Genomic DNA, 24,235 nt, shown 5'->3' on the forward strand with positions numbered 1-24,235 from the left:
CAACGTATTACGGGTGAGATGAATCTAAAGTTGGTCGAACGCCCTGACAGGCATAGAATAGGCTGATGGAATAACTGCAAAAATAGTAAGAGCTAAGGGGATAGTAACTGCCACGAAATAACTGGTGGTCATAATTCACGTTAGCTTGAGTGTGATATAGAAAAAAATATTAAATTACCGACGAAACAGATGCATACCGAAGCCCGCTGATCTGTCTATATATAAGACGGCTCTCACAATGCGTCACACATCCTAAGATGTCACAAGACGTGAGAATAAACAGAGATTCTGCTACGAGTTCCAAAATGGGGCTAGAAATAAAGGCGAGGCAGCACATAATTTTATAAAACCTACCTTAATAAGATATGAATTATCTCACTCAATTGAAACGTGCTCCTTGTAAATGCCTATTATTGAAATCGGACCACTAATTCTCCCATTTTATCATCTAGAATAGGAATTTTTTTCTCGAGCAATACATCCTGAACTGTGTTAGAGTTGCATCGGACAGCTGACCTCTAGCACAAAGTGCACGTGTTTATTTAAAGGTTCAAACCCAAGAATTTCACGCTCACGTATTGGGTAAGCAGATACATTAGCATAGCAGCATCACCGGGACTAGTATCTAGGTTAACGAAAATATGTAGTAATATTGGCCGACATAGCAAAATGTACCGATTCATATAGTCCCAAAGAGTTGAGAGAATATCTCCAATACAAGCTTCTCATCATTTACGGGTATGACATGTTTATCTATTACGCTTATTATAGTTGAATTTGGTCTCCTTATTCACCAAACAAGCAAACTAGTACCAACTTCAAGAAAATGTTGAAATTATTTGAAGGCGACACTCGTTGCGTCAACTAAACCCTACGGATTCTGATCCTTAGCTTTAAATACTACTGGCAGTTAGTTATCATGCGAGATTAAACTATGTCGAAACGGCGCTGTTTTTCTAGATTTCACACTCAAATGAGTTTATGAGCAAAATAAGGCTGTATATGGAAAACAAGCTTTAAATACCGAAATAGAAATTAATGTTATCATTCTTTTATCTCGCCTCGTTACGTTAATATTCTGCCACATCATCATCGACTTCCGCATCGGTTACGACACCGGTTAAAGGTATTTGTTTACAGCTATGTTTGTATAGAGTTTTTTCTTAAATGATGGAGCTTACTATATAACTACCAAACAAATCAACAGCTGTATAACACTGTGATACGTAAAAGCACCCAAATGGCGAAAATAAGTCACATTAACGGCCCTTATCTTGTAGAGATGCAGTAATGTATAAAAAATACCACTACTAGGTTGGCAGCAGCGTAATAGGCTCGTAATATATTCTGGAACGCGACCTAACCTAATGCCTATAATACTCTATACTTTTTCTAGAAGTCGATATTTGTTTTAGCGCAATCCATTTTAATTACATCGAAAACGGCTTTTACTACGCAAAATTTCGAGATTGAGATTAGTTCAGATGTTTCTGTTACTCGCAGTGCAAATCCGGATGGCATCAATTGATTCCGCATGCCCAACCTAAGGGGTAAATACATTTATTAAAATTCAATTGGTTGGCAAAAAAAAACATGAATTTATAGAAAGAAACGCCAATTAGAGTATTCTACCTTATTCTAACATATTTGAATATAGCTGTTCATTCAAGGCCATTTAGTTCCTTTACCGCTCAATGGGGTCCGGGCAATTGATTGATGCACGTCGGATTTTTGAGAAGTAACAGAGTTATGTAAAAACGACTCTAACCTCATCGTCCTACTGTAAATTTATCGCAATGTTGCTTCTTTAGTTACTCCATGAACATGAATATGGAATTTTTTCAAAAGTTAGTGTAATCTCTGCGATGTTACATATATATAAACCCACATACTAACACGCATTCACACGACTTCCATATGCAGCCGTTTAGGTACAATCGATACCGTAAATATAAATATTCTTCCATAGCTTTTGTCTATTGATGCTCTCCGAAACTTTTTTCGTATCTTTTCTGTAATGCTGCAAACACTGAGATCACTTCTTTCTTCATACATACTATACGCTATTATTGCCAATGTTAGGCCACCTATTTTTTGGATTTCTGCGCTAGAGACGGACTTGAAACAAGACAAGAAATGCTCTCAAACATCCAACTTTATAGGGAAGTCATATACCGGAAAGCTGTTAAGAGGTAGATTCTTAGATGAATCGCTAACGACATCGACTTACCGTCCCAGAATTTGTTTTCTTCATCTGCGGGTCCATCGTACGCACGGTCAACTGGCCAAGCCGCCTTGTGAGTACTGCCTTTGAGATCAATAAGCACTGCACGCGGATTAAACGTTACTTTGTTTTGAAGGTTTTGTCCCTCTCTGATGAGTTGCAGAAATTTAAGAAAAGACAATTGCGTGTTATAGTAGTATATTCATGATAATGACTGACTGGGCAAACATACATAATGAGCACATTCTTATTGCAACATGGTTCACTCTGATTTCAATGTGAATTGTGCTAACATGAATGTGTACCTATCAACAGAGAAAACGGAGAATAACTTACCTATAAAAAACGTCATGGTTAAACTCATGGCCAAAAGGTGCCTGCTTCGTATAATAAAAGCAATTTGCTTGAAGATTCCACAGATGAGAACAGGTAAAATTCGAGAATGTCCCCAACTGCAATGTAATCACTTCACCATGGACCATAGTGGTAGGGCTCACAAAAGTTCTGGAATTGTAATAGAAGATATTTTTAATTTGATGCTTTTCAAACTAAATATTTACTACTTGCCAGTCACACCAACCTGATTCCCGACAACTATAGCACACTTACGAATAACTACCACAATTTCAATAAATTAATGTTAGTGATCTCTCCTATTTTATAAGACCACTTTTTAGCTTTTTAGCTAGTCGCACATTTTTGTTTCGCACAAGTTTTGTTTTGCAACAAAAACAGCCATTCGTAACACACATAATTATTCAGTTTGTCTACTGACTCATACTTAGATCACATTTTTTTAATTAATTTATGCTGACATATTAGAATGTCAAAGTAAAAACTATGTTATTTTATCAATTAATTGCTCATCAAATTGGTACTTCACTAGCTTTAGTTTTCTATGTAAGACGGAAAATATTTTTGTAATATATACACCAGTCTATAAAATCCTTGCCTGTTTTCCCTACGTCGTTATATCTTGCTTTGTAATAGGTGAGATACCACTTAGCACCTTAGTCGTTGTCACAGCATCATTTCCTAAGTAAATAAGTAGAACAAATAAATCCACTGCACGAATCTATTAGTCTTAACTGCACACTCTAAGCAACATCACTTGTCGCTAGATAAAACCGCGCATGCTGTTCCTACACAAAAAACAACAGAAACCTATACTTCCGCACTTTACTTTTGTTTGTCCGCAGATTACGTTATACAACGGATCTGCTGCCTCCTCTCTAAATGAGGGCTGCTTTTAAGCGATTCGTGGCTAACGTGCTATCTTGTGGAATTGTAGGGTTATATCATTTCAACATCGAACGGATTGAAGCTCCGCGCGAGCCTTGGTCCACAAAGCGAGACCATGGATCTTAGGCGGCACAGCAGACCCGGTGAGTTTCTATACGAAGAACTCTGTAGTTGCCGTCCACGTCATCCTGCTCTATTATACGGAAGAGAGGCGACCGTCAAGCCCATCCGGCATACAGTAGTTTATAGCATGTAATCGACAGCTTAACTCATATTCATATCGAAACATCGATGCCAAATGTTTTGAGTTTCTTTCGTCATTGGAGTTGTACGGCTTCGCCAGTTGGGGCCGGTCCCTGCCCAGGGAAATCAGCAGTGAAGGAACGTATACATATGCAGCTTAGAAGAACGGGTGTCCGCAAGATGCCTGATGAAATTTAATGTTCAAAAAGTTGTTACCTGTTGTTATCGAACCGTAAACAGTAGTATTGTGTTATAACTCTGCTTTGTTTAGATGGAACAGCTGTAGATCGGAACTAGATGAATGCTTTGCGTGCAATCAGACTGACACGCGTTTAATAGTCTCGAACGTAAGTCTAGTATCTAATTGCTCTGTTCTCGTATGATGGCGGCCCATGAAATAAACCAAACCTATATAAATTATTTTGTTCGAGAACAATGACGATGAAAGTCCCACTGAACTGGTGAGAAAACGAACATGCCATTTGATTTTTCTAATTTATGGCGTTGGAGTAAAGTTGTGGATATATCAAAGTAGTGTTCAGTTGTTAAATATATTATGTAGTCTCCGATTGGAAAGTCTGTTCTGAACTTAGCCTTCATCACCAAGTTAAGCTAAAAGCAGGTCGTTGGTGCTTCGTAGTTACTGAAATAAATAGCAACAACGTGTATGTGTCTTAAACAGTGACCGCTTTCATTGCTTTTCTGTTACAAACAAGAGGTAGGCGTTTTTCTCATTCTATAAATTGTTCGTTACAATAATTGCATAATTGTATGATTACTATTAAGTAAACACGCGAGATACGTAACTTAATGGTCCTCATTTGTATAATAACGCTTCTGGCGTTTTTTTTTTGCAATCTATAATAAAATTTTAGGCTCGCGACAGTATATGCAACCATCTCCGGTGCTGGGACCTTCACAAGCGCCTCGGTTATTTGAGGATACGTCGACATATGGGAATCAGCCGCCCGTGTCAACGCCCTACGCCTCCGCTCCACATGCTGCGCCTTCCGGCCTTCCTTCGGCATCCAGCCAACAGGAAGGCGGCTGGCAAAGTTACGACATGGAAATGATGGCTGAGTATACTCCGACACAACAATCTCTACCGCCGTATGACCCGTTTGGCCAACCACAACAGCATGGGTATGTGTGGACTTCCAGTACGATCGTAAAGCCAAAAAAATGAGGAAGTAATAACATTTCTTTTTCTGGTTAATAATGCATCATGAGTGCTAGTGTTCTAATGATTCTCTGCCCTCATATCAAGGTAATGAATAAATCGTCTCTCTGTTTGTCAGAGAATCAGTTCCGTAGGGACACGCCTTACTTTAAAGGGACGTGTTGAAGGTGACAGACATAAAAGCTCTTTGAGAACGATGCTTAACTTAAAAAATCGGCTGCCTTGATCAAGTACTAGAATATAGGGAACAACTTATTTCAATTCTAATATGCAACTGTGATTCCAATATGCAATTTTATCTATAATACCTGTGAGTTGGCTTGCTACATCGTCGATGTATTTGCGGTTTTATGGCATATATAAGTAAGATATGGATCTTGTTGTATGATGTTTATAGAAACAGAAGTGCCAACATGAATTGGTCAAATCTGGGAGTCCCTATAATGTTGAACTCTGTCTTAATAGAGTGTTGATAATAACTACATAAGGCAAAGATAGATGCTCTGTACGCTTGTGTTTTGCAGATTTAACAACAATCCAGCCATGCCCACAGGAATAAACATGCAGAATCCTTATGGTGGACCAAACATAGCTGGAGGGCCCCTTTCAACTGGAGCTCAGATGGGACAGTCAGGGCCTCAGCAACAGCAGCAGATCTTCAATCCTCAACAATTCCTTAATGACCCGATGACTTCGATGGCCTTCCATTACGGCAACGCAATAGCTGGTCATAGTCGAGAAATTGTAAACGAAAAAATTGAAAAATATGTGTCTATTAGCAAACTCAAGTAAGTAGAACCAAACATCTTATGTTTTTGGATAATAATTGAACTATTAATAGTCATCTTGGTCCTCCATTTCGGTCAATAAGGTTAATTACAAAATGTATAGTTTATACATTTTGTAATTAACCTTATTTTACATAGATATACTTTAAGTTGATGATTGTTCAGAGTCCTCTTCCTTGATGTAGATTGTAACTTAGGATCTATTATAAAGGAGACCGATAGCAGCCGGCAACTTTATTATCAGTCAAATAATGTAACCTTGGCTTAATCTCTTGCTGTATTTCATTACAGGTACTATTTTGCTGTTGATACGTCTTACGTTTCACAAAAGCTTTTCCTTCTCCTCTTCCCATTCATTCATAAGGACTGGGCACCGAAATACAATCAGGATGTACCTGTGCCTCCTCGGTATGATGTCAACGCTCCGGACCTTTATATCCCTAGTGAGTATATATATATACTTGGACACACACATACGAATATACAGATATATAAATATATACAGATAAACTTTTATGGAGAGATTTTTTCATCTTCTGGTAGTTTTCGTATTTGACATGATGTCCATTGAAACTTTTCCTTCAATCAAAATTGTACGTTAATATTATTTAAAAAGATTATAAAATATTATTAAAAAAAGTATAAAAGATTAATTTCGGTACATGAGAACTTTCAGTTCCAAACTATTGTTACGGTCACTTCTAATTTGTTTTACCATTTGCTTTGTCAGCTGAGTTGCAAATATGACAAAAGCGGCATAACGTTAGATCATGCGTATCTTCTTTGTATTGTTCTTTGTAATTTTCATATAGCGATGGCTTTTGTATCGTACATTCTGCTATCAGCCTACATGATGGGCTTGGAGGATAGATTCTCTCCGGAAGTGCTAGGTGTTCAGGCAAGCTCTAGCATAGCTGCAATGACGGTAGAAACCGTAATCATAATGGCTGCCCTGTACGTGATGAATATCAACACCTATCTGAAGTTCTACGATTTGATTGCATTCTGTGGATACAAATTCGTAGCTATGTTGGTCGTACTTCTTACGTCGCTGCTTGCAGGTATGACAGGGTACTTGCTAGCCGTAGCATATTGTTCGGCTACCCTCGGATTTTTCCTCGTAAGTATATGCAAACGCATATATACATATATATAATATCGGAGAAGCTGCACAGTGGCACTTCTTAAATAGGCCATCCACTTAAGGTTATATAGTACCATTGTAAAAAAACTTTTTCATAGAAATCGAGCTTCTCCTCTTGGATTGTTGGACGCATTCTAAATTGGTTTTTGATTGCATATTATTAATTGTATCATTAATCCCTTCTTAGTAATTTTCTAATAATAATGTTATTATTAGTTAGATAAACATTGCGAAACCTATTAGGTGCGATGAAATCGAAGGTTCACTCGTGATCTTTTTGCCCATATTTTCAGTTGAGAACCCTACGCATCGCCTTTCTGTCAAACCCTGGCACGGGGCATTTTGGCGAGGGGTCCCGTCGTTCACTGTACGTCCTTCTTGCCGTGTGTCTGTTCCAGCCATTTGTCATCTGGTACATGACTCATTCACTACTGCTGGCGACAGCTAAGGGTTCAGCTAGCCGTGCGACTGCGGGTAGCTAATAATAGTAATAATAATAATAATGGGCGAAGCCGTCGTGCGAGAGCAATGCGCAATAAATAGAATTGCTCCCACAAATGTTAAGGTAAATGTAGATCAATTTTTTTCGAGTGTTAGGTATGAGGCCTCTATGAGCATGCGCTCGTTGTGTGTGCCTCCGCTCTTTTTGTAGATTTATTAAGATTTACTTTCTTTGTTGATGATGTTCATATGAGCGTATGTTATCATTGTAGAGAAAAATAGAGTGGCGACTGATCGGAAGGAGCTGTACGGAGTTCAATAGAGGCGGCAAAACGCACGTCTACAGTAATGGCGAAGATGCTGGACGAAGACGTTATCTGTACTCAAAGTATGGGTGCGACGAAATAGGGAAAAGAACCCGACCGAACAGTACGTACGACGGTGGGAAGGTAGCAAAAAAAAAGGTAGAAAATGAAAGTTTTATGTGCCACCTACCCATCGATGAATTTCAAAGACGACGATCGATGGTTGAGTCGCCGCGCCATTGGGAATAGGAAAATGTTATTGAGAACAGCAAACCAATAAGTAAACAAGTGCAGCGTATGATATGTATATTTATATTTGAAATAAATAAGTACAATTATAATGTGATTTTTTAATAGAATGAACGTGTTTTCGTTTTTCGAGCTGCGTCCAACTAGCTTTGTGCGTCAAGCTTTTTAGTAGCAACGACTTATGGTAACTGCGAATTCTGTCGTATTAGTCTTGCTTGTTCGAACCGCCATTACTGTGTTTTGAACACACACGTAGGTGTGCAGTTTATTTTATACTCATCAAATATCAGTATTCTAATACTCTATATAGAGTGTTAGAATACTGATATATATATATATATATATATATATATATATATATATATATATAATCGTAATTTCTTTAAGAGATGACACCTGAGTATGCTGCCAATAAAAACCATTTTTATTTTGTTCTAGAATTGTTTCTTATTTTCTTAGTTTTACTTTTGTAAGCGAGCTTTGTTTTAAATACACCATTAATACGTGTATACACATTATGTAGTAAATCAAAGGCAAACCAGCAAAACACAACTTGTTGTTAAATGTCAACCGCAACAAGAATACAATATCATATTATCGTTGATCAGCTCCTTAGAGTATCTTTACTTAAAGCGAACATAAAATGCTATTTATTTAGGCACGAACTGGATTACGATAGTCTCCTGTGCGCCGACATCTAATTTTTTAAGCAGTACTCTTTGCTTGTGCTTATCGGAAATGGATGAAACAATTTCAATTTGGCCCGTTTCAGGGATACGTTCGTTGAGTGAAGTAATATCGACCTGTTCGGTTGAAGAGCCAAAGTTGGTCACGACGGCAATGCTTGGATCGCCTTTCTTGATTCGCGACATGGCTACAATATTTTCACCTATGATCTGGAGTGAGGTTTCACCCATACGGATGGAGCATTCAGCCTTGCGTAGCTTTGCGGTTTTTGTGAAGACTTGGAAAAAGTTATTCGATTTTTGACTTTTAAAATCTTCTACGATTTTCCATTGCATTGACTGCGGGGTTTTCCCATGGTTACGTTGAAGTTCATCTGGCAGATTCTCATCATTTTTCCCATACTCGTCGCCAAAGTAAAGAAACGGAGTTGCGTCAGCTAACAGCGAGAAGATGAGTAAACGATCGCGCTCTGCCTGTTCTAGCCGAGTTGTCAACGGTTTAATGTCACCATTGCCAAGGACAAGGTTCGAACGACATAATCTCGTCCTATTTTTCTTAGCTGTCGACTCAAGGACATGCAGCAGATCTTGTGGTTTGTAGTTCCTGCCAAGGACGAGTGGTTTATAGTTGAGCACCATGTGTGTCTGGTTACATAATTCAAGTTCGTCCAGCGGCTTATATGACGAGAGGATACTAACTCGTGGAAAATCTTCTGGGTTAAATCTGCTGACGCTATCATACCACTGTTGAGTCAGTTTTTTCAGGTCTAAACTGTTCGGCAGTAACTCAATTTCATCGAAGACAAAGCCTGCGACACCTTTGCCTAACCAGAAATCGAGCACATCGACGAACTCGCCCTGTTTCTCTTCGGTGGTAAGGTCGACCTGCGACATCGGAATCTTAAGCAGGATCTTTTGAGCCTTAGCGATCTCCGCAATATCGAGAAAAGAGCCAAGATTGGGTCGGATAATCTTCGGAGAATTCTTATCGTACAGGCCGTCGAGGACAATCGCAGAGACTGAAATTTCTTCAAAATACGAAAGCTTTTCTTTGACACCGGCCAGATCAGACTTTTGATCGCCATCCCCATCTTTGAACTCGTCCACACGTAATTCGTAGACAGACGATGTTTCGTACCATTCGGGCTCTTCGGGCTTGGCACAGCCTGGAGTCATAATGATGATTGCCACTGCGCCTACCAACATGGCAGTCCAAAGCAGCCAAAACAGGACGAAGAAGATACGACGCATAGCTATCCAGAACGGGTCATTCGCATACCTCATTAACTCTTCCTTCGTCAACCCGCACTGATAGCTAACATTTCCTGAGTCCGGCATCTCAAGTTTGGCTTCCCCATTATTCGACGTCTGAAATTTTATCTTTGCGTTGTCACCCTCGGTGTTTAGTTTCGACTTTTCGTCGATATCATCTAGTTCCTTCAAGTCGGACATCTTGTTTAAAACTTCTGCTGAAATCAATCAGAAAAGTAAACAGTACAGAGAACTTGTTATATGATGAATCATTATCTGTTTTGTTGACTTTAAAAACGAGAAAACATGAGATAAATATATTTCCATTAAAAAGTATTGTATCAGTTAGCGCACGCGATCTGAAATATTTGAATGCGTTGTGCTAAGAGTTAATATTTTGAAACATAAACACATTGTGTTACAAAAAACTTAAGCTCCTTGTAGTTAAGCGACAGTTTCAAAGAAACCATCAATGACTGGTCATTTCTGTAGCTTTCTAAATACATACGCTTGCGTGTTTCTCTCTACGATGGAAGCAGACTGCAGTAAGAATTGTGGGTATCCATAGAGTAGAGCACAGCATACGCGATACAAATTGTAAATCATAAAGCAGTATATTTCATCAGCAAGGATTCCAGTAAACGTCATTGAGTTCCAGAATTATGGTTCGCCATAATATTCCTGTATCTGTCAACTTGAGCCTCAAGTAAACTGATCAATAACATATACGATGGCGCCCCTAAATTGAAAATTTTATTTTATTATTTATGCTTCGTCTCAGCAATAGATTCAATCATTTTTTCTATATGTCCTAGAAGTGTGATTCTAGACAGTGATATTTATTCAGTGTAACCACAATCGCGATTCAATTCAGGACCTAAACCATTAACTAGTCATTCTCAATACATCATCCTGTTACAAACGGACTTTAAAACCGAATAATATTTGAATCAGTTGGTCTAGCGTTGATTTTTTGGTATGTGTTAGAGGTATTCTGTTTCATTTTTGGCACGCTTGTCCCGGGACTCTGACAGCTATATACCTATCATTCGCATTCCCATATGTAATTTATCTACGACTTTTTGAAGTAAATTGATCGTGGGATATGCTTGTCCGCCAGTACTTTTTTTAGTGAATAAAAGGTCTCATAATCATACGGATTTATACGGATACTTCTCTGTCCAATCTAGAAATAGAGATATGGCGATTAAGTCTGGCATTGTCATCAATTGACTGGACTGTGTGCTTTCGACTGTCGTACTAACGGTCTATAAGTCTATCAGGGAACTCGAGATAACGGACTGCATGCATTTTTTTATTTTCCGCGAGTGTTACATAGTAGCAGATACTCATGATATCTATTGTAAATACTATCATCATATGTCCAAACCCATTCGGCAGTGCCATCCTACTCAATTTTCTCCAGTGCATTTAGTCTCTTTCGGTCTGGCGGTAAAGAATGAATTACGCCTCGTTCAAGACAACCATACGCTCCCGGCATTGCAATGCGTTCTTGTTTTTCTTCCTTTCCTTGCAAACTCTTTTCTCCTAAAATGTACTCAATCGATTTACGTAATAGTCTGGAAGAGTGGACTATTTACCGCCCATATTTTGTCTGCTAGTGACGTGTCGTTTTAATTAATAATAGTAATAAAAAAGGTGATTCAATTTCACAGTTCACCGAATTCGCTTAAAACAGACAGATGTGATTTTAATATGCCAACAACTTTAACGGCTCACCGTGCGTCAAGCGATACAAGTAGACGTAAACTTGCTTAAGTGTTGCTAAAATATACTAGATACAAAATCTCACAGAATTAAACCTTAGGCTAACAGTAAACTAAAGGCCCCAAAAATGTAGGTGTTTAAAATGGCTGAAAATTTCAAAAAACACAAAAATTCTTAGAAAGAGCGGTCGTTGCAGCTTCGGCCATTGATACTTTCCTTTTTAAAATAATCATTAATTATTGAATCAAAAACGTAGAGGCATTAAAATGAATTTTTCAATCGTTTTGATATATTTTTGTTTTACTTAATCTTGATAACGATATAAATCTTAATGTCTTGAACATCATAATGTGTTTCTTGTCTTTTTCAGAAATTCTATTAAAACGTTCAATACAGATTTTGGGCAAAAAAAAGTTTGTAACCTTCGTAGGAATGCGCCCAGCGTGGAAAGATTGGATCATGACTAGTATTAGTTTTTCCGAAAATGAAACACTGCTGTTCAGCATGACGAGATTGTTGTTTTGCTGTAGAAACGGCTGGTGCTCGTCTGGTTCAAGGAGTAATGTATAAATGCAAGTAATCTGTAAAAATTTTTTTCAATTTGAACGCACCGCCCTACGTGCATATATAGATAGAGCATACTTAGGTTTGTTAACCGCCCGTTGTCCTTCGTCGATATTTAGTCACTGACTCTTCTAAACGCCAACTGACAGCGACATACCAGTTGCGATCTGCAGCCGTTATCAAAAAAGGCCGGATAGATAATTTGCAATAGTTCAGAAGTTCATGCTCCACTCATTTCCCTCGACATCACTTAGAAACAATATGCCTTAGAATGTCGATAGTAAAGAAGGACTCCTTTCTGTGGATTTGAGTTTTTTGGTGTATGTATTGCTTGGTAATGGCTGACTCAGTCTGCCGAACGGCCGTCGTGAATTCATAGAAAATGGAATTAACACAGAAAGTACAGACCGGCAGTCGAAACACGCACGCAAAATATAATATTGACTGTGGTTGCTCATCGCATACAGCTAGAGAAGTTTGCAATGGTAATAGTCGCCGCGTCTGTTACTATATTCTCGCTGGTAGAAAAGATAACGGCGAATCTAACGTCACTCGCGGTCTATTTTCGTTTATCTTTGACTAGCAATGCCAGTTGGTAGTGCGTGACCGCCAAAAAGCACTTACGTTGCTAAGAGACTTTTTTCTCTCTGTGGTAATGCATTGTCAACTTGAAAAACAGGGTGAAGGGAAACTCTCTTCATTGAAATGATGCTTTACTTTACCATTGACTTTTGCATTGTGTTTTAGTTACAACGGATTTTACTCTTGCGTATAATCGTACATGGAAAGTCGTAAACCAGATGTTATGATCATACGTTATACTGTATATTATACTGATATCTGTCACAACCACTTACTGGGAGACGGTAACCTTTGCCGTTTGAAGGAGCTTCGCAAACGCATTGCATAAAGCATTAAGCTGCAACTTGAAGCCATGATGGTAACTGAACATCCCCAATGTGGTTTACCATGCAGGCTACAAATAAAAGTACAATTCTTCATTACTGTCCCCATTTAAAGGCTGTAAACAAAATGAGGCGACGCTTACTGCCATGGGACGTCCCTCTCCAACGCTTTTATGCCATTGATTATAGCATGTGTGACTTTATATCCAGGGCTTTCTCTTTGCAAGACAATGTTTGCATGTACATCGTAAATAATAACCTTATTATACGTAAACTAGCACTCTCATTTTTACAAGGACAATGTCTTTTCCCAACGTGCCCAGAAAAATCATTCGTGTAGCAATTATCGTAGCAAATTTAATTGCATCCTCTATTATTTCACTATCATATAAGAAATGACTGCATTCGATGCGTTCAGTTACACTATGACAAACATATCTTACAACTGCTAAAGCCGTACATTCAATACTGTAATTCGGCGTTATGGCAACGGTAAGATGATTTTGTGAAAAATACCCTCTCTCATTGCTGTTGTATAATTCTGGTTAAATTAGTCAGAACTCAATACTAACAGAGAACGCCCAGCCATCTAATTTTACTCAGACAAGTAAAAGAAGTCAAATAGCTATTCCAGCCTATTAAATGATCTCGTGTAAAATAGTTGTCCGGCATGTTGCATCAGCAGGAAGTGGTCATTCTCGGAACTGTTGCGCTATCCGACCTACAGCCGACTCAACCTAGTTTCTTTCTCTTCGTGTCCTTTGATCTCAACCGACTAGGTTAGCTGGCTAGGGAAATTATGTCTGCCTCAACATTCATGGGCGTCTATCTGCACATTTATTGATATATATAATGTAGCTTCTGCATTCTGCAGTCTTAGCGAGGGGCGTAGCGTCCACAACTGTTGCACCTTTTATCAAAATTATGCTCAGATATTCGGACCAACGTGGCGATGGCAACACCGACAAGGACTGATATGGGTGTCAGCCCTATGCCACGACGACAGTAAAATGAAACCAAAAGGCAAATGGTTCTTTTTTACTATTAAAAATACATTTCAATTTTAGGAACCTATACATATTTCACTAGTCTACACACTGATTTTCTGATTACTCGTTAAGTCACATTCACCCAAAACGTTTCGCAATATTTCAAGCACCCACGTGTCGACCCGTTGCGGTGATTTTTATAACACGGCAATTTTTAATCACTATCAGATGTACTCTTGCTGTATATGCACCATTCTGCAATAATATACAGTATCTTATTAACGATTATCTATCTGCCCTTTGTTTCTCACCTTTATGCTAGGCAGATGTGTGTACAAACTGCCGCGGACGGCGGCACTCGGCACTTGACTGACGATAGTCTTCTTTACACTAGAAGCTGCAAAATTGATGAATCGACGTCTGGCTCCCAGCACAGCTAATGCTACGCCAGTTCAATTGACTGTTCGTTTGCTTTCTGGCTGACTGTACAACCGCTGGAGCCACCCTGGGTAATCACCTCGTCATCGCTGTTAGAATGACATTTCCGAACGTGCTACATGTGTCTGTGTGTGCGTGCGTATCTCTATGTAAAGATTGGAGGCACAGAACACCGCAGAGCATAGTACAAATGAGGCGTCAGGCGAGGAGGGTGTCCTAAATGGCGCTGGCAGGCGCAACCACTAGATGGCGCCACATTTTCGGTTGCGGGCCAATCCGGAGAGCGAGAGAGGACCATCGCCCGCAAATAACGGACGGTATTTGACAGTGTCGCTCATATAATAAATACCGGGGTTCTATGGATGCACGATTTATTTTATTATCAACCGAAGGGTGATGAAACACGCGCGCTTGTTGACGTGTGCATTCGATCATGACACTGATACTGAGATTACCATTTGGCTTAAACACATTTCGAATACCAGAAAAGCCAGTGTCAGTGTAAAGAGTTGCACGAAGTTAAGTATTAGAGAGAGCCGTTAGTGAATGCAAAGGAACCAATAAAACAGAATTAAGATGAAAAAATAAGACAGATTAGTGAAGGCACCTAGAATTTTCGACTATGTTAAACCTGGGCGAACAAATGACACCAAAAATGTGTAGCAGGTAAATTGGATCGTATGACGAGTGATACATAGGGCATTTTATAGCTATGATACGTTTCGCAAAAATGGCTCAACATTTTATCAAATGGATATCAATTCATGTAAAGAATTCGGTATGCGTAATAATGTGAATTCAACTAACTACTACTAAGAATGAAAACTAGGGAAGTTTTTGGAAAAAAGGAACATTTTCATCGCTGCTCCATTCTCAGATTCATTCAATTAAGCGTAAACCAAGCTGAAAATTGCACTGAACTATAAATCTAAACATTTATAATTTATATTTTTAATTCTAAATCTCTAAAGACTTTCTTGTTATTCTTAGAATTTCCTAATAGACGCATCATCTTAATGATAACTATAATATACAATGATTTTAGAAGGTACGCTATGTGGCTCTTGCTTTGTTTGAGCCAAGCTTATTCATTTTAAACATTAACCAAACATTATCATATCAGATATCTGATTATATTCTTAATATATATCATTCTTAGCCTGTATAGACTCACAAGATTTTGCATTTATGATAGACATTGCGGCATATTATGGGACATATAAAAAACGCTCACTCAGTGTAATTAAAACCAACATCTCTGGCCATATATAAAGCATCTGAATTGTCTTATCTGAGGAAACTACCCCTAAAGTTATGTCGGGGTACAAACAAAGATGGCGCACGTGGCTACCTATGAGTTAAATTCAAAATGTGCGTTATCAACATTAGTTCTTTAATTAGGCAAAACTGGCGCATCCAAACCTTAAGTGCGTAATATCCTATGATTTGTGGTGACTAAAGCAGGGGTGGAAAAAAATGTATACTAGATTCAAGTAAATCATCTATTTTAAAGAGGTGCTGATATCGCTAAAGAAGACCAAGCTAACTGAAGGTAGAGAGGATAGGGAAAACCCAGATGCATCTAGGAAAGGGGTGAACAATATGAGTTTATCACGAGGAATTGCTGTGCAAACAGATGTTATGAAAGGCAGTAGTATCACCAAACCGTAATGAGCAGTTATATAACACCTGCAGTCCTGTAAAAGACAACTGACTCGATATTGATTGTCGAAGATTACTGTCGTTCTGTCACTATTGAGATTCGAATCTTAGGAAGCAGTAGACATTGAACATAATGGTTAGCTAGAAGGAAGAAGCCATTAGCGACGGACGGCTTGCGTTCTAATTTTAATAGCTATTCTAGTGTCTGAATAGCAAAAGCTTTTTAGAAATGACAAAAAAATTGCATAGTGAAGAAACAAAACGAAACACAAGATTTGCCTTGCCAACTTTTTAAGGAGCTGTACTGGGGCGAACAAAACGATCGACATGTTAACTTGCATGGATTTCGTCATTGACTGATTCATAAACAATCAGCAGCAAGTAATATCAGATATCCCAAGCTAAGATAGCCTAATCAAAACAGTCAAAGGCTTTGGTTGTGGTGAGGACTATTCCAACATACCTTAAACTTTTTCGATGCAATAGTATGCGTTTCGATATCATTAAGTACTAACAAAAGGATCTTCTGAAAGCCCTTACGGGAGTCGAGCTCTTAGGAGAAAGGCAGCAGAGAACTTGATTCATGATGGGATTGATGCTAGGCAAGTCTGCACGTTTAAATATTTTGTCAAGTAAAAAGATGATGACAATGGTGCCAGAATCATTTCTTGAACCGAACCCTCGAATAAGACTTACAGTAATCATTTTAGATACAGCAACGATTGTACAAGTGAAAATAAGAGGTTATAGATTGCATTCTGGCAGTTCCTCTTAAATAGTAGCTAAGGGAAGTGCCAGAAAATAAGCCTGCAGACTTCAGTTGCCGCCATTGTTCCGTTATAACTGACTTCACAGTTTTAACAAATTTGAGCAATTTAAGCAGGCTTTACGAGTGATAAAGCAGAAGGTAAAAAAGAAAGGAGCCTTTAAAAAGAGTATTTGGTGCAGGACCTATACAGAAATCTAATAGAGTCACACGGATAAAGCTATGTTCAAAAAAAAAAAACTCTTTTTGGCTAGGCCTATATAGGCTGCTTATCTCTGCCCCCGTAATAGTACAGGCGTAACATGTTTGTCTACTAACTTAGACACACAAGGTGGTCCTGGCTTGAATCTGGACGTAGCTCGAATTGTGCTAGGAGCCAACCGCTTGAGGCAATGTCTAACAACTTAAGTACCAAACGTATAACTCGAAGCATTTGTGTATAAGTTACCTCGTCAATAATGAGAACATAGAGGTGAAATAGGGTTTGACGTCGTTCGGATAAGAGTTGATAATCTTTAAAGAACGAACTGAGTGGCCCCGAGCTTAGCTTTAAACTTAAAGAGGAGAAGAATTTTTTTTATAACAGCTCTATAACTTTTATAGTAACGATATTAAAGTCATTTTCGAAAGGATTTTATGGGCAAAGTACTTTTTAGTTGCGCGATTAAGCGTTAAGCGCATCAGGTCAAGTTATGATTTTCCGACACATCTATATGGTTTTTTCTGTTCTTTTTGCAAGTATGGGGGAAAAAAGCTGTGTGATATTCAGCGAAAGTGGATTGGGATGTACCAACAGTTTCGCCGGGATCAGTGGTCATCAATAATCCGACAAGCTAGGAAAGTTCAAAATTCAGGGTCTGTCTTTGCGAGGAGGCCACTCCCGGCACCATGAACATGATCGAGACGAGTACCAGTGTCAGGTCTGCTAGGAAGATTGATTAAGGGCAAAAGGCCAAAGCGTGCCAAATCGTTTTTATGGCCAGAACGTTATCATTGGGAGCCAGCATGCTGACGCTAAAGCAACCTAGAAAAAAGTTAAGTGATCACTAGAGAGAGGTAGTGATAGAGCTTCAACAAGACACATTTATGACTTCAGTCAGCACGACGATCAAAATAAGGATAAACTGTAGCTTTATCATTAAAGAACTAAATAGTTTTTGCTAGTGATCGAAAACTATTATGGAGGTATATAGTTACTCCGCCGTTGTCTCTTGAAGTGTAACATAGGTGTATAGAATTAAAATAATTACTAGCGAAGATTAATTGAGTGTAACTGGTCAACCACGTTTGTCTTGTGAAGATAAATAAAATTCTAAAAGGTGCCCGTCGCTTTGTACCAGCTAAAAATATTAGAACGCTCTTCGTCTTTGTTCTCAATAGTCATATAAGATTTTTGTCCGTATATGAATTAGTTATGCACCTGCAGGCACTGCATCATTTAACCAATTTGTATGGAGATTAGGTATACCAGGTAAGGTACTTGCTCTTATGTGAAGTAGATGATCAACTTGGAAAATGAAATGGCAACCGATTTATTCGAAGTGTTATTTATTATCAGTAGAAACGTAGGAAAGGTAAGTACAAAAGAAGAGTAAATGTAATACTGGTTGCTAAGAAGCAATAATGCTAGGCGAGTGCCGGTAGCTTGAGTATGATCTCGAGGATATGGCAGCATAAACAAAATTAATCATTGTAAATATCCTATAGACAAAAAACCTGTTTTATAATTGAACCACACGCATTCTCTAATAAACATTATGATTATATAAATGTATATTTGCTTTTCTTTATTTTCAAATTTTCCTTTTTTGTTTATACGAAAATACAATTTGGTCCTTTTTTTTTAAAATATACAGGTTCCATTTTAATATGCACTTAGAAGGATGATGTCTTTGTCCAAAGCAGTATATATCAGAGCGGTTTATTGTATGAAGTATAAGAATTAACTTAATCAACAAGTTCGCAGGTATAGGACTGCATCAATTTGCATGTGCCCGACAAGCTTACAACTTTGGAAGACTTATTGATTTCAGGCCTTCGACCCTTCTGTCTACTCCATCATGCGTGCTTAGGTATGCTTAGAAACCAGTAAACCGAAATGTGTTGATTAACTGGGCAGGAGCTAAGTAGGGCCTTTATTGGTTATTGATTAAGAAATAAATGCGTTTGGGTTGTAGCAAATGAAAAATAGTACGGAGTTTACTTGCAAGCTAGCAGTGTGAAAGTTGGAATTAATTAATAAGATTTAACATGGCAGGAAAATGTACACCAATAGCCTTATTAAAGGAAAACTTAGAATATCATCTGAAGGGTAATGATGTTACTATATACCACCAGAAGTTCGAGTAAGCCATGAAAAATGACCTTACGTAGAAACTAAAAGCGGTTTATCTGTGAGTGGTTTTATCTGATACACCCGTGTTTGCCGACGATGCTGATTTTGCTGACGGATCATATTCCAATACGCCTGGAGAAGTCATAGTTTGGCTTTCTCGTTCTTGTGGTCAAACCATCGCAGAAAACTGATATTGTTCGCCCCGTACTTGCGATAACATGGTGGTGCAGTAGTAGCATGTTTGCCTCCTTAATTTTGGAACAAATAAACGATTCATGTTTGAGATTGGACATATGACACGCGCCTTCTCATGCTGGGAGCTACGCATCTGAAGCAATACTTAACAGTAATATCTAACGTAAACTCGAAAAAATTGGTAGATTGTGATTTGCCTGAAAAATTACTGCTGGTCGAACTTTGGTCAAAACAACTTGAATTCGAATGTGATGTGGATCAAATCAGCCGTCCGAGTATAAAATATCGGCATCAGCCCGACCAGAATTGTTTCATACACAATAAGCCGATAAACTGAAGCGCTACTTCCAGGACCCTGGCGCTTCGTATAGTTTCAGAACCTTATCACTGCTGGCCATAACGTGGAGGTGTCCGAAGTGATCATCGCCGCTATTCGGTAACAATAGTTACAACGGATGAAAGTACTCCATGGTAGATCAAATAACCAACGGACAGAGGTACAGTCGAATAACCTTAAATATGAATGCCACTTGCGGTACCGCTTATGTGCTCAAAATTAGGGTTAAAAGGTGCATTGCCAAATAGCAACATATGGAAAAAAAATCGGGGACCAAGTTGAAAATGTCACTTACAGCTTGTCTCTAGGCTAGCTTAAAAATCAATTAAACTTTTCATTCGACATTAGTTCCGCCCGATGATGCTGCACGGCCACCTAAAAAAAGTCTTCTTTTACACGAGATTATGCAATATATATTGCGTACATTCGCTTAGCCATAGAAATCGTAGTAAGCATTCAGTATCTTTCAGCGAATCTTTTTTATAAATAAATCGATCAGCTTTCTGGCACGTTTTGCATAACAGTTAGTAATGGACATCAATTTTTTCTGTCGTATGATCATATCATCACATATATAGCATTAGTGTCGTCACTTAGTACCAGACTTAAGACTGTAGGGCATGCTAAGTACCTTATCTAGAGGTATCTAGGGGCCAAGTTTCTTTTGCTGCTTGTAAAAATTGACCCATTGTCGTACGCAGTTTACTGATTCGGAGCTTCCAGCAAACGCGTAGTGCTCGAGCACTTCATTGCGGTTTAAACGTATCTACATAAACACTTCGTCTTGATAAATAAAAATCTTATTCTCCTAGTATACTAATTAAGATTCATTCTATCTTAACAATAATGCTAAACTGCCTTTGTCTTTATATCTTTATTAGCTTTAAGTACAACCTTTATTTACTCTAAGATCATGTTTATGATCAACAAGTAAGCACAATTTTAAGTAAATAAATCACAACAATTAAGCAAACTGTAAAGAATATCTTTTGCACCTATTTTATGGTTCCAATTATAATCAGGGACCTGTATTCCCTTATCCAGTGACGGTAAGAACTCTTCTATCGCATAGATTACTCCCAGTTATTAAAAATCTGAGTGTGAGCGAAATAGGACATATTTTAAGGTTAAAAGCAAGGCAACACTTTCTTTTCTACTTTTTATTTACTGCCTTGATTTACTTGCTTGTTGATTCCATTACTTGTGGTAAAAATCTGTTGTATGCCCATCAATCTAAAGTACTCGGAGGAGGGACGTCAACTTTAGTTAAATTAACTGCATTTTGAAACGTTGGCTGCGCTACGTATGAGTACTAGCTAACAAAAAGAATATAAATATTTGTTACCAACAATTTATCTAAAATGACTGTCCTTTCTTTAAATCAAGCGGTGTGAACCAGATTTTGCTACAAGTCTAGTGAGTGTGTGAGACCTACCACAAATTTGAAGGTTTTTATAAAAGCCTTTTTTTCTCATAAAAAAAACTACAGTCGTTTAGTTTTTATAAAAACTAAACGATTGTAGTTTTTTTCATTAGTCCTTAACTTTACAATTAGGTACATTTCGAAAGATATAATCGTGCATCAAAGATTCGCCCAGATATGCACTAGTTTAATACACTGTAATCCGACCGTGAGGCTATCCTATTCTCTGGCGATTTCGTATTTCGACTGTCTGGTTAAACACAATATATCTAAAAATTGACTCGTGTAGTAAACCTGTGTGTAGCACGGAACACTGTCCTTTGGCTACGCGGCATTTGCTTAGAAAAATCCAAATGCGAATTTAAGCCTTTGCACCGTGCTGAGGTGGTACCCTCTTCTAAGTCGGTCTGTCGGCTGCAACGACTCGCCAGTCGCTTAAATTCATTTACATTCAGCGACCACTGTGTTCATCCATTTAGCGAAATACTTTGACAAAATTCGTGATTCTGTGCATATGGTATATGGTTTGTGTTGAACTCATTCGTTTCTTAATTCGAAGTTTCGAATAATCAAATGCGTAAGTGTAACTTACATTACTACCCTTCCACGAATAAGATCTAGCATTTTACATGTGGATTGTGGATCAGCTGTTTGTGAAGCACAAAGCTGTGTAATATCTTTTGATTCAAGGTTTCGGCAGCTTATAGCTCATCTTCGGATTAAAAATTCGCTCATTTGCCCCAATAAGGATGCAGGAGTGCAGGATTCTTACAATAATTTAGTACACGAGAAGTAATCTAACCGAAAGCGGACTTTACAGTTATCATATATTCAGACGTAGTCGTCTGACGCAATGCCCTATTGGTCTATAGGACGTAAAACTAGAAACATTTATTCCAGTTTGCTTATTTGATCAATGTTGTACGCTTCTATAGTAAGTTTCTTGTAATAATTACAAGCGCAAAAAAAAAACAAGAAACAATGGCGTAGAGTCTGCCTTGGTTTGTTTTATATATCCAATAGCAAAATTACTGCGTCTGTCACACATTGTCTGTTCGTAATCAATTAAATACTGTTTCAAAAAGATGCCGTTTGGTCTGCATCTATCTGCCGTTTTTACGTTAGCTGCAAAACAATGCTAATGCATGAACGACGTTGCGGAGGGGAAACAGAGTTTTTGCGTTGGCCTTTACCGTGGAAGCTTCTTAGCTGTTTGTTGATATAATAGAACAACTATTGAGATTTTAGTTTGCAGTTCAAAGGGATAAACTGCGCTTGTAATTGGAGGTTTTACTTGAACTTTTCAAACAGTAGGTAAACTATTTGCAGACACATTGAGAATATTTATGTCATAAAAACCTCATTATTCGATGCGGCAAGTCTAAAACTACGAACAAAATATAAACTTATGCGAGCACATATGGATGAAAGGGAAGCGTGCATGTCCCAGCGTATCATATTTAGAGTTAGTACAAAGCTAAACTGGTTACATATGGAAGGACTCATTATAGTTGATACTACTACAATTAAATCGAGCAATTGCTTTATATGTAATAGTGGTCTCTCAATGTAAGGGATATACGGGGTGCAATTTGTCTAACTGTATATGCTTAGTCAATGTGTTACTGCAAGTCAAATGGACTACGAAGTAAGGTAAAAAATATGCGATACACTCAGGTAATTAGAGTTATTTTGACAGGCGGATAAAATAGGGCACAAAAACAGTAGATAAATCATAACGGCGAAAACACACTATATAGACAAGATAAATAGCCTATATATACGCTAGCTCGGTTGTATATGCCTATATAGGTAAAAGCAAGAGCTCAGCAAAAATGTGCACGCAATGTATTTAAGTATAGTATAATTTGCGTACAAATAAGAAATGATATATAAATAGATCGTTTTACACTAATGTAGCTTTGTCAAATCGACAATGTTTTGAATTTGCCTATCACTGAGTTTTATTTGCTAGAATTGTGGACTTATGCATCCTGTTGATAGTTCGTACCGTCAGATCGAGTTGTTTCATAAAGCTACATAGGTCAGTAGAGAGAAAGTGAGCCAAAAACATATTAGCATCTATTAGAAGAAGAAACGTTAGCCGTTACGCACACAAAATATTTGTAACCGTCAACCTACGCTTTGACACACACATCTATTGCATACAAACAGTATTTCACCCAAACTAAAAAATCAGATCCAACTTATCAAGTGGTATACAAATTATCCTGCTAAAATTTCCATAATAACAAAAAAACAGTACAAGCGGCACTTGTTTTGGATATTATCACAAGACCCATTCACCGATCTTTTCGGGTTCGTGAGGGCAACTGCGCTGTCAACTGTACTTCTCAGAATTGTCGTTGCTGATGCTGTTATTACTACGGAATACGTGTCTACATAGAGGCAGCAGAGATTTGGATTGATCGGCTCACATCTGAGCAAAGCTCGACTGATTTGTATATCGCACGATGCTTTAAATAGTCCACTGCTGATCGAACTACAAAGTTAGGAACTCTACAAACTGGTAATCTTATTAGCATCTTGAAAAAACAGTGATATTTTCGGGAAGACAATCGATTGTTGGGCATTATTCGGTTCGATCGACTTAGAGTACTTAGAGGCCCCGCCATCTTCGCTGTCTGAATTTCCTCTTCCGTTTCAACGGAATTTCGAATGCCAATATTTGTACTTAGGGAGCTTGCACCTTGGGAAATATTTATTTTTTGCATTTGTGCAAGTTAATATGATAGGTCTAAGAAGAAAAGTTTCTCGCAGTAAGGTAAATAGGTTTTACCAATTAGTGCCATAGGCGATATATATATATATATAAACGGCACAGCGAGTGAAGCATAAGGTAATGCGAAGCTAATACGTATAAATTAAAGAATGCTTCAACCTTCGGTGAACGTCACCGTGCTTATCTAACAGCATAGGTCCATTGAATTTATTGAAGGTTTACTCAATGATCATTGTTTGGCAAATAAGACTTCATCTTTTTCTGCTTCTTTTCCGAGTTGGATTGCTCGCTTTTTCGATAATTAAGAGGACCTGATGAACGGTTGAGTGTGCTATGTGCGTTTAAAATGTCATGATTACCAGAACCATCTGGTTAGTCTCACCAGCTATCTGCGATA

At 38.2% G+C, this 24,235-nt stretch overlaps 3 protein-coding genes and 1 long non-coding RNA gene across 10 annotated transcripts in view; 2 read left to right on the top strand and 2 right to left on the bottom strand.

Moving 5' to 3' along the window:
- The window catches only part of mst (misato mitochondrial distribution and morphology regulator), a 57,015-nt gene extending 53,648 nt beyond the window's left edge, over positions 1-3,367 (bottom strand). The window contains exons 1-3 of one of the 2 annotated variants that reach the window (XM_022788899.2): positions 3,234-3,367; positions 2,561-2,728; positions 2,231-2,373 (exon numbers count right to left, since the gene is read on the bottom strand). In XM_022788899.2, coding sequence (XP_022644634.1) covers positions 2,231-2,373; positions 2,561-2,706 — 289 coding nt within the window. In that variant the 5' untranslated portion in view covers positions 2,707-2,728; positions 3,234-3,367. Of the gene's footprint in view, positions 1-2,230; positions 2,374-2,560; positions 2,729-3,176 lie in introns of both variants that reach the window. The other variant, XM_022788890.2, reaches the window with a different exon arrangement.
- A 63-nt stretch (positions 3,368-3,430) lies between these two features.
- Yif1 (Yip1d-interacting factor 1) lies at positions 3,431-7,926 on the top strand. Of its 4 annotated transcripts, none has more exons than XR_002670460.2 (7): positions 3,431-3,609; positions 4,585-4,852; positions 5,414-5,677; positions 5,969-6,120; positions 6,490-6,797; positions 7,115-7,386; positions 7,535-7,926. XR_002670460.2 is itself a non-coding variant. In XM_022788918.2 (6 exons), the coding sequence occupies exons 1-6, from the start codon at positions 3,582-3,584 to the stop codon at positions 7,301-7,303; spliced, it is 1,209 nt and encodes a 402-aa protein (XP_022644653.1). In that variant the 5' UTR covers positions 3,431-3,581; the 3' UTR covers positions 7,304-7,926. The 4 variants fall into 4 exon arrangements, 1 of the variants encoding a protein (XP_022644653.1); XR_015322360.1 differs by lacking the exon at positions 3,431-3,609 and adding an exon at positions 3,684-4,170; XR_002670465.2 differs by lacking the exon at positions 3,431-3,609 and adding an exon at positions 3,685-4,056.
- Positions 7,927-8,217: 291 nt separating this feature from the next.
- On the bottom strand, positions 8,218-14,564 carry LOC111255576 (amino acid transporter heavy chain SLC3A2-like). 3 transcript variants are annotated; one of them, XM_022817676.2, is made up of 3 exons: positions 14,251-14,564; positions 10,262-10,492; positions 8,218-9,968 (listed from the first exon to the last, which is right to left on the bottom strand). In XM_022817676.2, exon 3 carries the CDS (start codon positions 9,952-9,954, stop codon positions 8,467-8,469), a length of 1,488 nt encoding a protein of 495 aa, XP_022673411.1. In that variant the 5' UTR covers positions 9,955-9,968; positions 10,262-10,492; positions 14,251-14,564; the 3' UTR covers positions 8,218-8,466. The 3 variants fall into 3 exon arrangements, with proteins under 3 accessions (XP_022673411.1, XP_022673412.1, XP_022673410.1); XM_022817677.2 differs by lacking the exon at positions 10,262-10,492 and having other exon boundaries at positions 8,218-9,971; XM_022817675.2 differs by lacking the exon at positions 10,262-10,492 and having other exon boundaries at positions 14,251-14,563.
- A 6,863-nt stretch (positions 14,565-21,427) lies between these two features.
- The window catches only part of LOC111243176 (uncharacterized), a 7,422-nt gene continuing 4,614 nt past the window's right edge, over positions 21,428-24,235 (top strand). The window contains exon 1 of the long non-coding RNA XR_002670351.2: positions 21,428-21,672. This is a non-coding gene — a long non-coding RNA (uncharacterized LOC111243176). The remainder of the gene's footprint in view (positions 21,673-24,235) is intronic.

This window comes from Varroa destructor, unplaced genomic scaffold (assembly GCF_002443255.2).
Source record: "Varroa destructor unplaced genomic scaffold, Vdes_3.0 BEIS01000001.1, whole genome shotgun sequence".
Lineage (NCBI taxonomy): Eukaryota > Metazoa > Arthropoda > Arachnida > Mesostigmata > Varroidae > Varroa > Varroa destructor.

Excerpts from the sequence above, each read along its gene's own strand:
- Yif1 (XM_022788918.2), top strand. The coding sequence starts at position 3,582 with ATGGATCTTAGGCGGCACAGCAGACCCG. Across the intron at positions 5,678-5,968 it reads GTGTCTATTAGCAAACTCAA|GTACTATTTTGCTGTTGATA; the intron begins GTAAGTAGAACC and ends ATTTCATTACAG. Across the intron at positions 6,121-6,489 it reads TCCGGACCTTTATATCCCTA|CGATGGCTTTTGTATCGTAC; the intron begins GTGAGTATATAT and ends ATTTTCATATAG.
- LOC111255576 (XM_022817677.2), bottom strand. The coding sequence starts at position 9,954 with ATGTCCGACTTGAAGGAACTAGATGATATCGACGAAAAGTCGAAACTA.